Genomic DNA, 14,365 nt, shown 5'->3' on the forward strand with positions numbered 1-14,365 from the left:
TACTTAACTATTTCAGTAGTGTACAATAGGGCGCAACAATCTTTTATTTTTTACGGAGTTTTATATAACGCAAACTTGACCCGAATGTATCGGGTATCAGAGTGCTTTACACGAGCACCAGTAGCGTTACATGAGGACAAATGAATTTTTGGTAGGCACAGGGAGATTAAGTGATTTGCCCAGAATCACAGGATGTTGAGCGTCCTTGCTGAGATTCGTACACGGTTCCCCAGATTTGAGGTCGGCCGCCCTAGCTGTTAGGCCAACTCCTCTTCCACATTCCATGGGTGATCTTTAATCGAGCTCCAGGAAGCAAAATCGCATACTGTTATTTTGAATATAAGCTGGAGGTTGCTGCCAGGTAAATTAAGGATCTAGTGTTGGGTCAGAAGCAGAATTCTCTCATAGTGTCTTGCTTTATCCTCCAAGGACCATGAATGAATTCTACAACTGAACAAGGCTTGAGTGTTGCTGGCAAGTCATAAAGTTTACAAATGAAGTGGTGAGCAATAAGCATGGGTATGTAGCAATGGAGTGTAGCGAGGAGGAAGCCAGTGGGTCAGGATTCGGTCAATCTTTTGACTAGTGTGCAACATAAGAAACAAGACAATGGTGGGAACTACATACAAAAACAGCAATGCATGAAAAACAGGCAGGTAGACATAAAAGAGGGACACATGAAAACAAAGCAGTAGAAAAGGCCAGTAAATCCCTAATTGGACTTTAATGCACGGATGATATTATTAAACAGAAAAATTGAAAGCATTACAGTTACAAATTCTCTGAAATAATAATGACCAGAAAATAATGAATCCCTTAATGAGAAACTAATGCATCCCATAACGAATGCAATCAATTTTAATTCATGGAATGCTTGTAGTCTTCTGTGTCAAATGCCACTGGCGTGTAGCCAGTGATCTCTTCTATTGGTGACTTGTATGGTATCATAGACTACCAGCATGAAGGAGTTTTTAGGTCCGCCTTTAGGACAGAACCTTGGTTAGCAGAAGAGTAGAATATCTATGGGTCTATGTGTGTTTGAAGTTATAGTATCTCTTCTTTCTTGAATTTTTTGCCAAGGAAGGATGGGCGATTCTTGAGGCAGTAGCTGGATGGGTCTTAGTAGATGGAGGATTTGCCAATATTTCAGTATTGCGTGCAATGTTCCCAATGAGAAAGAGGCATAGATGATGATAAGTATGTGGAGAGACCTAAAAGCTAAGAAGCAAAGGATATTTTCCTTGTAAGTGGCAGTATCATATAAGCTGAATGAGGCACATGTATTGGTTCCAGAGTTCCAGAAGGGGACGTTATCAGGAGGACTATTAGATTGGTGGAGCAGTTCTTAGTGAGGTTTTTAAATTGCTTTTTAATGACAGCTTCCTGAGAAATGTATCTTTATTTAAATACTTGACTTTAATACTTACAATAAATAGTGGGGTTTCCTCCCGGTCAACGATTGTTGTGATATTCATGAATCCAGTGACAGGGTCCATGACGAATACTCCAAATGGGGATTGATCAGCTCCAGGCCCCGAGATTGTGTACCTAATGTCCTTCCGGTGCTTTGATGCATGAATGATTCCACCTCCACCACCACCACCACCGCCACCACCACCACCTCCACCACCACCACCACCGCCAGCAAAACCTCCGCCACCTCCACCGCCACCGAAACCACCGCCGGCACCACCACCGCCACCGCCACCAAAACCACCGCCACCGCCACCAAAACCACCGCCACCACCACCGCCTCCTTGTTTGATGCCATCTTTAATTCCAGTTCCAGTTCCAGTTCCAGTTCCAGTTCCAGTTCCAGTTCCACCAGATATCAATCTTGGTTCGTCTTTGTCCGAATGAACCTAGTAAAATAAACAGGAGCATATAAAATGTATCCTTCACAATGCAAATCTGAAACACAGAGAGTGAAATATAGGCCCTGTGTTATAATGCCAACATTTTATGTAAAAAACAAGATAATGGAACGAATGTTTGAATGAATCTCAGCCACTAGTGCTCACTATGCCATGCAAGACAGAGACCTACCATACACAAATTAGGCTTCATCCTGCGTCAGTATGAGCAGTCCTGCCTGAACTGCCAGGCCAGGTCCCCTCCAGATTTGAATACAAGCACCCCATACCAGTTTTGGTCTATTTAGGATTCCGCTTTGCGGCATAGCTTCTGTCCTGTTGCGGGTCTTATACTCACTGTGCCACAGGACTGAAGCTATATCTTACTGACATAGCCAAAAACAGTTTGGGGCAATGGCAGCTGACATCTATGGGGGTGTGGGGAAGGGCAGGCGTGCCCAAAAATTAATATAAATAATAAAACATACATGAACCGACGACCTCCACTCAAGACCTCTTCTGAGGAAGTGGATTCTGCAGTGCAGGCACCAATACTGGCACTGCCCTCATGCTGTGAGAGCAGCATCATAATTGGAGCAAGCGGCATCACTCAGTGCTCCTCAGCAGCCTAGAGGCCTGCACTTACTCTACCCCAGATGTCTTAAGACAGTTGGTTAGAGGTTTCAAATTGTGCATGACTGGCTGGCCGTAGCGCGCTGGCCGGCCAAAGGGACATGCACACTTTGAAAAGTGCACAGACAGCCCACCCTCCTCCCTGCTGCTGTCATTCAGCAGCACCCAACCCCCCCACCATCCGGCCACTGGGTTCAGGACAGGTGGATGAAAAATAAAATCATAATGAATTACCATTTTATTTTTCATCTTTGGGGGTAATTTAAGTGGGGCGCCGCTCCTCCACTCCAATGAGGAGCCACCTCTGGTTTGGGGCTGCAGGTGTCCCCGTGCACAGGGAACCTAGCCTGGCAGTTTGGACTGGATTGTTTCTATTGGAGCAGGACCATGGCTGGTTTGCTTATGACTGGTTCGTCTTTGAAAAGACATGGTGGGCAAAATAACATAACGGACCGGGATGTGGCTCGAATAATTGCCAGCGGCTGTTAATTCAAACTTTCAAGGCATCACTTTTTGGTTTTGTTCATACACAAATTCAGTAAAGGAGAACTTAAATATATATCAGGCCAAGGTACCTATTAATCAAATCAACAAAATATTACTTCATTAAAATATATAGAGACAATTGCTGTGGCTCTATAGTTACCACTCGCCCACATGGCACTTTTGCTGCCCAACGAGAGACTTATACTTAGGACGATAGATATGGGGCCAGATGTAGGTAATTCTAATTTACCGATTCATAAATACCGAATTTTACCGATTCGGTATTCATGAATCGGTAAATAAGAAGGTGGGCGATGTAGGTACATTTTTATTTTTATTTGCCGAATCGGTAACATTCGGTATTTACCGATTCGGTAAATACCGAATCGGTATTGCCCATTGATTCCTATGGGCTTAGCCCATAGGAATCAATGGGCAATACCGATTCGGTATTTACCGAATTGGTTAATACCGAATCCTGCAAGGGTGTAAATGTAAATGTATTGCGACTTATATAGCGCACGTATCACCCGAAGGCATCAAGGCGCTTGCCTTGGGAACCCGTCCTGGCTTTTCCCTGTGAGATAACCCCTACTGGGTATCCCCAGGGTGAAAGCCAGGCATCCCGCAGCGGGTGGGCTGCCGTAGGGGAGATTAAGCAACTATTGCCCAGAGTTGCAGCGTGGGACCCCATGATTAGAATAGGCACCGAGGCGAGAATTATCGAGTCCGTGGACATTTTGGGCTCAGGACCCTGCCGCGTCGGGAATTGAACCCTGGTCCCAGGCCAGACCTCTGCATCAGGGTCTGCCGCTCTAATCAGTGAGCCACACTCCTCCACAGGGTGCAGGGGGTGTCACTTTGACACCCTCTAGCACCCCGAATACAGGCACGTTTAACATGTGGCACACATACATGCCCTAAGGGCATGTCTGTGTGTCACATGGCACAGGTGTGCATGCACAGATGTGCATGCACACCTGTATTCGGTATTTTACCACCCAATAGGATTGGATGGTAAAATACCGATTCTTAAGGGCCTGTGGCACTCTTTGCAGTGCCACCTACATCTCATTTACAGAATCGGTAAATTTACCAAATCGGTATTTTACCGATTCTGTATATTTACCGAATCGATATTTTACCGATTCTGTATATTTACCGAATCGATATTTTACCGATTCTGTATATTTACCGAATCTGTAAATTTACCGATTCTGTAAATGACATGCCCCCTACATGCCAAATCCTAAATACCGGTCGGTAACGGCCGAATTCGGCCGTTACCGACAGGTATTTGGGCTCCTACATCTGGCCCATGATGATTAATATATAAATTAACATGGTGATAAATTCTGCAGAATTTATGAGTTGTGAAAGTAGGCAACCCTTATTAGACAAATGTCTCAACATATTTGCTCTATATTTTAGATTTCTTTAACATCCCAGTTAAATTCTCTCAAACCAAGTGAAAGTTGTTTTTCTAACTGAAAATCTCGAAAAGTCTAGGTTATGAGAGCTGTTAACCTGCTGACACTGCCGCACAGATATGCCAACATGCCTTCACAAACTATGAACGTTACAAAGCAATTTTGGAAAAGAAGACTGAAGACGCTGTAGTGTAATACCACAATCCATGTCTGCACATGTTAAGAATAGTGGAAGAAAATTGGTCCAATCTGCACAGCAGGGGTGGAACTGTCCGAAGTTTGTTTCAACCGGATTATTCTTATGTTTGGACCAAATGTATGGCTCTGGAAAGACTCTGAACGAATCCTATGAGTATCCCTGTTCTAAGATAGATTCCTTGTCTGCTACAGTAACTTTGTCTGCTCAATGATATACCTAGAAATTATATTTAAAGCGCCCTATGACATTCTGTGGTGCAGGTGCGCTGTATAAAACTGTTAATTAAATACATAATAATTCACTCCAATGCATACATTAGTGAATGATGATTTTCCCAATGGTAGAAAAGTCTGCATGTGTAGAAATGAAACAAATTCGCATTGCCACATGAAACGTTTTGTTCAGAGTGGAAAATAGGTTTCTTCGTGATCAATGTTCGCTCCCTTCACTCCCATTAAATATGGACGTGTCCCATCTCCTTTCACACCAGAAAACACGTTTTCTCCTGTTTTTGACAGGGCAGGTGTGCATGCGTCCCTGGGATAGGCCTATATCTGCAAGAGGCATGGGGCAACTGATAAGCTTACATGTTGGTGACACTGACATGCGTTGGTGATTCAGAAATGACATTTACCCTCAGAATGTACCCTCAACTTGTGCATGTGACCATTCCAGCATATTATACGAATTCCTTCAATTGTGAGAATCCTTTGAGAGCAAGGTTTCAATCGGTTGTGAAAATGCAAATTAGTAATGAGAATTTACATTTTTCCAAGCTCAAATCAGAGTTGGCAGCAATTTAAGCTTGGGCCAGAGAGTGAGCCATACACAGTATATAATTACATCTGGGAAAATTTGGATTTGGCTCCAATATTTTGTGTCAATTAAGATGGAATGAATGAATGAGTGAGCGAATGAATAAATGAGTGCATGAATGAATGAATGCATTCATTATTGAATTAAAGAGTGGAGTGGTGTGGCTCACTGGTTAGAGGGGGCAGACCCAGAAGCAGAAGTCGGCCCGGGACCAGGGTTCGATTCCCGATGCGGCAGGGTTGTGGACCAGGGTCAGCGGACTCGATAATTCTCGCCTCGGTGCCTACTCTAACCAGGGGTCCCACTCGGCAACTCTGGACATTAGCTTGCCTAATCTCCACAACAGCCCCATCAACGCTGGGGATGCCTGGCTGCACCTTGGGGATTCCCAGCAGGAATCATCCCACAGGGAAAGCCAGGACGGGTTCCCCAGTGGTATACAGCGCCAGGACGCCGGCTGGCAACAGTGCGCTATACAAGTATACACATTACATTACATTACATAAATACTTGAATGGCATCACTCTGCAAACCGAATTAGCTCTATGTATTTTTCTAGCACATAGGCCTTGGTGGTGTAGAGCAAACACGGTATCCTAAGGGATTATTAGGATGTGGCTTCACAGTTTAATCTCCATGGGTAGAAAAAGTGTGAAATAATACATTGATAAATGACTATGCTTAGATATGAACAATGAGGCCGTACCATGTTCCTCTCAGTTGGCGGGCACTTACCTTGCAGATTGGATTTTTCCGTGAATAGTCCTCTCCTTCTCTCACCATCACTGCGGGGACAATCCATTCACGTTTCTGTCTCCTCAAACCAGGCGAATGTAACGGGGATCCTTCATATCGGTAGGTTTGCTTGTTCACCTTAAAAAGAACTCTTTGTCTTCAGCCATCATTTTAATAGTAATACAATTATCTATTATGTTTGTCAGCAGGCCACACATTCTTTCGCATGCACTAAATATGTGCTTTTTAGATGTTGAACACTTTTCAAATCCAAATAAGATAATTACTGAAAGCCTGTCGTTCTTTTCAAAATGGTTGCTAATGCAACATTCACAGTATTTTCAGTTACAGTCTTTGCCCTGGCTGGCCAGAGCCTGCTTTCTGTAGGGAGCTTATTTGGCAGTGGCGGCGCAGTGCTGAATCCTGCTGACCGCACAGGTACACCCAACGGGGTCGGACTGGCCCTTATTTCCATCAGGAGTTTTTTCCTGGATGGTCCGGGACATTGTAGGCCGGTTTTTAAAGAGCTGGGGATGCTCTAGAGCAGGTGAAAGTGACTTAGGGACTAGAGACTAGTCCGTATGTCACTTTCACCTGCTCTCTTAGGAGATAGCAGGCACAAGGGTGGCTTCAGAATCAAAGAGAGAGAGAGAGAGAGAGAGAGTTCAGAGGGCAAGATGTGAGAGAAAGAAGGAGAAAAACAGAATGGATGGATGGAGAAAAAGAGAGTGATTGAAAGAGGGGAGGAAAGGAGCGGGCTGATTTTAACATTTTTTCCAGGGTTGCTTTTGGTTCCAAGTCAGACTCTGGCACCCACCTCCCTGTGAATAACTGGGCCATGTGCCACCCCATGGCCAGCTGTACATGCAGACACCCCACTGGCAAGGCCAGTTTAATTTAATTGCACAGAAAGAACATTTCCACTCTACAAAATAGGTTTTTAAAACACATTACCTCTAAGCGCCACCCACAAACGGATTCCAGTGACACCTGCCAATCAAGAGAGATAAAAAAAAGTCATCATACTGTATATATACTTGTAATGCAATGTTTTGTGATGGGTTACATAATTTCTTCAGAGATGCTCAATGACTAAATAATTTTCTGAAATATATCATCATACTCCATCACTTATTAATAAATGCACTATCTGCTCTCAACAAAAAATATGTCAATTTGATAAATGATGTTGAAGGTATTACTACAGTCAATGTTTGTAGCTCGTACTTGCCTTGTCTATCTTTTTTTGGGTCTACACTAACTCTGGGCGGAGTTCGAGGTGTTGCACTATGCAGAGTTATGCGAAGTGCAAAAAAAATCTGTCGCACTATGCGGACCTCCGCAAGCGGCGGAGTTCCATAGAAAAATGCTGTTTGCCGTGATTGCACAGTGCTGATGCTTGTCCGCACTGTGCAATCATTGCGAACGGCACCTTACACAGCGCAAGCGGTCCCTTCTTTCTCTTTTCTGTCGCTCGAGTAGATTTTTATTCGAGCGGCAGCTTTCTCAACGCGAACAAGCCGTTTCTCATTGCGAGTGGTCGCGAGCATACGCGACTACTCGCAATGAGAAACCTGACCACCCCGCATTAAGAAATCTCGCGGGGTTGTTTATTTTCCACGCTCGCGCTCACCAACTTGATTTTGACGATCGCGAATGAGTACAAATCTCGCTGGGAGGTTGATTTTCCTTGCTCGCGCTTGCCAACTTGACATTGGTAAACGCGAGCGAGGCAAAAACCTCTGCTCGGCTGCGCAAATTGGACTTTTTCGGAACTCCGTGAGCTCAGAGTGCGGGAAACTCCGCAAACTCCGCGAGCGGAGCGGAGTTCACCACTCAGGCTTAATCTACACCTGACAAGACTCAGGGCAGGAGACATCAGAAAACTGATCAAAATACACACTGGTGAAACGAATTTCTGCAACAAGAGTTGCATTCTGTGATGCGACATAAGTGCTGCTAGGTCGAATCACAAAAAGTCCAGTTTGAGAAAGACGTGCCGAATGGATATTAACTCCATGCGTGCGGCTCATTTTCCCGCTGTGCGCTGAAGTTTTAAAAAACCCGCGGTTCATGACGGAGCAGCTCTTCATGAGCGTACGAGAGGTGTACCTCATAACGAGCTGAGCTCGTCATGAGCGTCGAAGGGGTTAATTAGGCAGGTCTGTATTTACAACCCTCTAAGATTGACTTAAAACAGAAGGATGGTGGCCTGCACAGAACAGCAGACCACAACCTTGCGTTTGTATTCAGAAATGGCAAACTTTTTTTTTTTAACCAACCCTTATACCTTACAGGAACTAATGCTTCTTTAAAGAAATCCTGTTTGGAAAAACATCGGGGCGGGACGTTGCAGATAGCAGTCTTTCGAAAAGTATTGGAAATGCATTTTCTTCATTAATTATGCATATACGGCACAAACAGTGTGCCACCAGTTCGCTCAACGTTGTACCCTGGTGCAAAACATTCGTATGGAGTGAATACTGTGATACTTTAATATGCCCTGACTAACGAGCGCAAATGTGACATTTTGCACTGATTCAGTAGTTACTCTGGTATTATGTACTCTTCGCTGAGTGCAAATACCACTACAAAATTGCCTGCTCACCAGTGGAATTCTGCATGCAATAAAAGCCTTGGTTTACACCGTGTGCAGGAACTTGGGAGATATGCTATTCTGCTTTGTATTTATAGCCTTCAAATATTGTGTTACTGTGTTACTGGGATTCTTCTTAAAACTCCTTACACTCTTTCTCAGAGGAAGCATGTAATCAGCACCTGGTGTCTGACAAGAGGTGTCTTACTTCTGTGTTATGTGGTAGCATTTACATTATGTTGTACTAGAGCAAATGAGCAATCAATCTCTGTCACTACATGATGAGCACTAAACAAGTCTTCCTCGAGAAGGGCAGCTCATGGAGGACAAATCTCAAATCACTAGGACACAAGCATCTTTGCGTGGACCAGCAGGACACACACACATTGATGAGCTTTAATGAGTTTTTAAAAAGAAACTTTAGACACTCTTGGATCTACTCTATGCTTTGATTGTCAGAATAAGGCGTATGAAGCAACATCAAGTAAAAAAAGAAAAAGACAAAAAGCACACAGATTCTGACTAAAGGTGTCTGAATCAGGGATGTCCTTTGACATGGGCCCATGACCAGGGAGCCAGTATTCAGATATGCATAACCTGTCAATCATGCAGCAGTCTCCGTCTGACTTGGGTCCAGCTATTCAGCTTAAAATGTTTTTATTTCCATGCGTGAGCAGCGTGACACCCCCTCAGCGCCTTCCTTTCTATTGCGGCCGCATCTCCCTCTCAGCCCGGGGTCCCTCCGCCCACCCAGTAACAACTCGGCCTCAGCGCCCAAGTGCTAACCTGTGGGTGACTCTAGTAAGGTGGGGGAGGGGCGGGATGTTCGGGTTCAGGGGTCACTCACTGCTCTTATTACTCCGACAGGGACTGTCGGAGCCCCTTTGTCTTCACGCCACAAAAGGCCCCCCTGTTGCCTCATTATACTCAGCAGCAGGAAGGGTCGCATCACATTTTGTTCCTCGGTAAAGGCCAGCCCTGGGCCGAATTTCTATTATTCACTCTTGAATGGCCTCTACTCTTCCTATATTCTTTTTTTTTGTATAAATATAGTGGGTCTGGAATCTCCAATTGTTCAGCAGATACGAGATTCTCAATAGTACTCAGATGATGCTGGTCAAAATATAAATCTCGAAGAAACAAATCTTACAGGGATAAAACACCTCTTTCTGGAAACGGGACTAGAAAGAAAAGAAGATGATGTGTACAAACATACGTTTAAAAGAAGCCATCACAGAAAGTACAACATTAAAGGCAGAAATCACAATGGGGCGGATTCAGTCACCAAAGAGTTTATGAGCACGGAAGTAGCACTACAGGCGAGCGCCTTATGTACTCTTACATACATTTGTGCCCCGACTCCTAACTGAGTATCTCCCTGTCCGTAAAAGGGCAAAGAGGGCCCTATTATTTTTAGTTTTACTAAAAGTATAAGAATTGTCCCGCAATTCTCCCATTTTATTCCCACTGTGGATGCCTTTTGGCCAATTCACAAAGATATATACGAGAGAGCCGTAAAGATGTAAGAGAGCCTTAAAGAGCAGCAGAAGTACCACTTTACTTTGGGTAAGCCCCAATATATTTCTGTTCAGTGACTTTCCTGAATAAATCCTTCCCGGTACGATTGGAAGAAAATGCTGTCATTTTTTTTATTCAAATGTATATGCTTTTAAGTACTCTGTGGTACAATACTGCACATAAGGTTTGGTGTGCTTTTTGATTTTCTATAGGTTTGCTGCAGCTATCGGTTTTCACCACAATTTCTCTATTCACAGCCACTTCAGTTAAATGGTGCTTAGAGAGAGTTAGGTCCTGTAACTGTGCTTTACAATTTCCTGGACTAATCTGAAATTCATAAAAAATGCTGGTCTCCTTTGCAAAGCTAAACCTTCTTACATTTGGAGTCTGTGAAATTCTCTAGAATAGGCATGGCTCCAAAAAGCCTGTCTGTTGAGCAGTAGGGTACAATAATGGCTAATGTTTTTTGGCATCGCTGGCCCATACTTACGACTTGCGCAATATGAAATGGCAATGGCATGTGAATCGCCACGTACATGATTGTGGGATAATGGCAGGCGGTGCAAGGAAGGGAATGCTGGAAAGCAGACAGCAAAGGGAGTGGCAGCAGTTGGCTCTGAGCTAACCAAGGCGAATGGCACCAGGAGCAGAAAAGTAACGAGGTATGAGTTACCTGCAAGATCACCTCGCGTGTCCCTTCATATCAGGGTATGGATGAATTCACGTCTATGCGTTTAAATCATCATGCGCTGTGTCATGAACTAGTTTCTGTGAGAAGTATCATAAAGGGTGCAGATCTTCAAATAAATCCTTTGGATATAGACTACATAAGCAGGAGAAATTAATCCACTTGAGTTAGGATATGTAGAATATCTTTGATTCTCCTCATTAAGAATCACCTTATTGGCTTCATGGTGATCAATCAACAACAGGCCTCGCCTACTGTTGATGCCTCAATATCTAGAACCACATCTCTGCTACCTTCCTTTGTCACAGTAACAGGTTTGGAGCTAACCACATCAACATCAGCACCTGCTATCACATCTTACTGGAATATCCATCTTTTGTGTACCCATAGTTCCTTTCGATCATAGGGATCGCAAGTTAAGTTAATTCCACTGGTGAATTCTCTGTAATTAGAACCCCTTATTCGTTTATGGAGTTCTATTTATTTTCTTCTTACATTATATCCAGGGCCCCTGAAATTATGCAGCAGAGGAAAACCAGGTTATGCAGCAGGTTTGCCTAATTTATGTGACAAGAAAAGGTAAATTATGTAGGGTAATGCAGTACATTTTGTGATAATATTACTTCATTATTTGGTCATTTTTACCCATGGTTTCACTCGCTGGGAAAATATCTCACCTTATTAGTACCGATTTAACACCCAAAATTCAGTTACAAGCAACTGATAGATGACCAGTCGACCTTCACGCAGGGCATTTCAGTGCACAGAAACACAACGCCATGTTTTTAGTAACTTTTTATCCATTTGAGCTAAAGAACATTTTTTATATTGTTCAAATCTCCAATTATGGAGCAGTTGATGGGTTATGGAGTAAATGCGCCAAATCCATAATTATGCAAAAAAATGCCACAGTTACAGAATCACATAATTCCAGTGGCCCGGATTACATCTCTTCACTTAACTTGATGTGAATTTTTTTTTTTAATAACTCTTTTTATTGACAAAATAACAAAAATACAAAACAAAAGAGCATCAGGTGAATCACAATTTTCTTATCGTATAGGTCTGCATGTTACATGTACAGAATCACTTACAACTATTTGCATGTAATGGGATCATAGGGATTCTTGCGCCTCCGATTCCGCTCGTGGCTCCGGTGGTTCACAAATCTCTCCACAGTGGCTGTTCCACGCCCCCCAAACCTTCCCCCATTTCCCGGGCAGCCCCTGGCTACATACACAGACTTTCCCTAAACATACACCAGTCTAAGTCTTCGGCCCATCTGGAAATTTGAGGGGGCTGACTCGCACCCCAGAGCTGAGCAATATTTTGTTTAGCCACCATGTACACAAACGTTACCCATTACCTCTGGTACACACTCAGATCTGTGGGTTCCCACACATTCAGTAGACACCTCCGAGCCTCCGGACGTATATCCTCCCCCAATACCTCTTTCATCTCGTCATGAACTTTCGTCCAGAACGCCTGAATTACCCCACAGTGCCAAAGAATATGCATAAAAGTGCCAGGCTCTCCACACTCCCTTCTGCACTCTCCACTCTCCATTCGCCCCATTCGCACCAACCGGGGTCCGGTGATATATGATCTATGCAAGATCTTTAGCTGCACCAGTCGAAGTCTCATCTGAATCGCCACTACCTTCGGGGAGGAAACTGCCTCCACCCAATCCTCGTCATCTAATTCCGAACAGTCTGTATTCCACTGCATTTCTAATACGTCCCAATGGGTCCTCCATATTGTTAACTAACTTCTTATATATTAAGGAGATAGTCTTCTCAGGAAGGTACCCATCAAGTACTCGATCTTCAAGAGGGGAGGCTTCCGGGAGCGCGGCGCCCCTGGGTACATTGGTAAGGAAAGGGTGCCTCACCTGTCGATATCGATAGTGTTCATTGTCGTGCATACTATACTGTTGCTTAAGAACGTCAAATGTATGTATCTTGTCTCCTCCCCAGACAACCTTTATCTGGGTAATCCCTATAAGATCCCACTTATCGAACCCCTTGGTTTTCCACAAACTCCTGAGTCTCTCCGCGGTAAACAGGGGGGTTGCCAATGTCAATCTTCCCTCCCACCCTAAATATCTATTAGCAGCGTGCAACACCAGCACTGCATGCGCGGTTGGGCCCGTTAACACGAATCGCCCTGGCTTAGCGTACAAAGCTCTAATAATATCTCCACCCGGCGCTAGCCTGCGATCCATGGCGTATCCCGGGTCCCCACGGGGACCATAGATGACATGGTTCACAGCTGCTAATTGCGATGCCCAATAATACTTTCATAAATCTGGGAGTCCAATACCCCCATCATACCACGGGAGGGTTAGTTTGATGAACGCTATTCGGGGTCTGCCTTCCCAAAGAAGCTGTCTCTGAAGCGCCATTTCTTTAAAATAGGAGACTTTCACCGGGTCCGTTGAGTTCTGTAGTGCATACAGAAATCGAGGCAGGGCCATCATCTTAAACAGCGCCGCCCTTCCAAGCAATGATAGTGGAAGAGCTCTCCAGCGCTCCACATCTTTCTTAAACCTGCTCAAGTGGGAGCCCAAGTTATTGGTATACCTCAACATCGGGTCCAGCGTTATATCGAGATATCAGTAAATCATGAAGCATTATTGTCCAGACTACAGGACAGGATGGGATTGTCCGGAAATGTGCTGAAATGGTTCAATTCTTTCCTACGCAACAGAACCCAACGATTCCTGGTTAACCAAGCAATCTCACCCTCATGTCCTAATACAATTGGGGTCCCGCAAGGCTCAACGCTATCCCCAGATCTATTCAACCTATATGTCGAACCTCTTACAGACATTCTACGGAAATCACAGATTTCCTACCACATGTATGCAGACGACACGCAAATATACTTGAAGATTGCCAATCTTGAGGACATTGACCTAATGAATGAGACACTAAAGGTGGCTCTGGAATGGTTAACCTCCAATCATCTGAAACTAAATGCCCATAAAACAGAATTCTTGCTAATTTCACCACCAAGGAGCAACTCTGAAATAAAGGAATGGACCAAACTGCTGACGGCACTAAACTGCACCCCAACGCTAGTCAACTCAGCTAAATCACTAGGAATTACTTTAGATGAAAATCTTGACATGAAAGCCCATATTAATTCAATGGCGAAAAGTGCCCGCTTCCACCTGAGTTACTTAGGAAAATTAAAACCATTCATCTCGGAAGCAGATTTAAAACTGGCTATTCAATCTTTAGTTATATCAAGGATCGAATATGGTTGCTCCACATTAGCCGGCCTACCAAAAACATCCACAGCACCACTAAAAGCCTGTCTCAACGCAGCGGCAAGACTCATCACGGGGTCTAGGAAATTTGATCATATATCTCCTCACTTGAAAGTACTAAATTGGCTACCTTATGA

At 44.1% G+C, this 14,365-nt stretch overlaps 1 protein-coding gene across 1 annotated transcript in view; it reads right to left on the reverse strand.

Moving 5' to 3' along the window:
* The window catches only part of DSG4 (desmoglein 4), a 117,364-nt gene that overhangs the window by 64,474 nt on the left and 38,525 nt on the right, over positions 1 to 14,365 (reverse strand). Inside the window, exons 2-4 of the mRNA XM_078687379.1 lie at positions 7,107 to 7,142; positions 6,153 to 6,290; positions 1,428 to 1,862 (exon numbers count right to left, since the gene is read on the reverse strand). Of these exons, the coding sequence (XP_078543505.1) occupies positions 1,428 to 1,862; positions 6,153 to 6,290; positions 7,107 to 7,142 (609 nt within the window). The remainder of the gene's footprint in view (positions 1 to 1,427; positions 1,863 to 6,152; positions 6,291 to 7,106; positions 7,143 to 14,365) is intronic.

The sequence above is a fragment of the Lissotriton helveticus genome, chromosome 4_1 (assembly GCF_964261635.1).
Source record: "Lissotriton helveticus chromosome 4_1, aLisHel1.1, whole genome shotgun sequence".
Taxonomy (NCBI): Eukaryota; Metazoa; Chordata; class Amphibia; order Caudata; family Salamandridae; genus Lissotriton; species Lissotriton helveticus.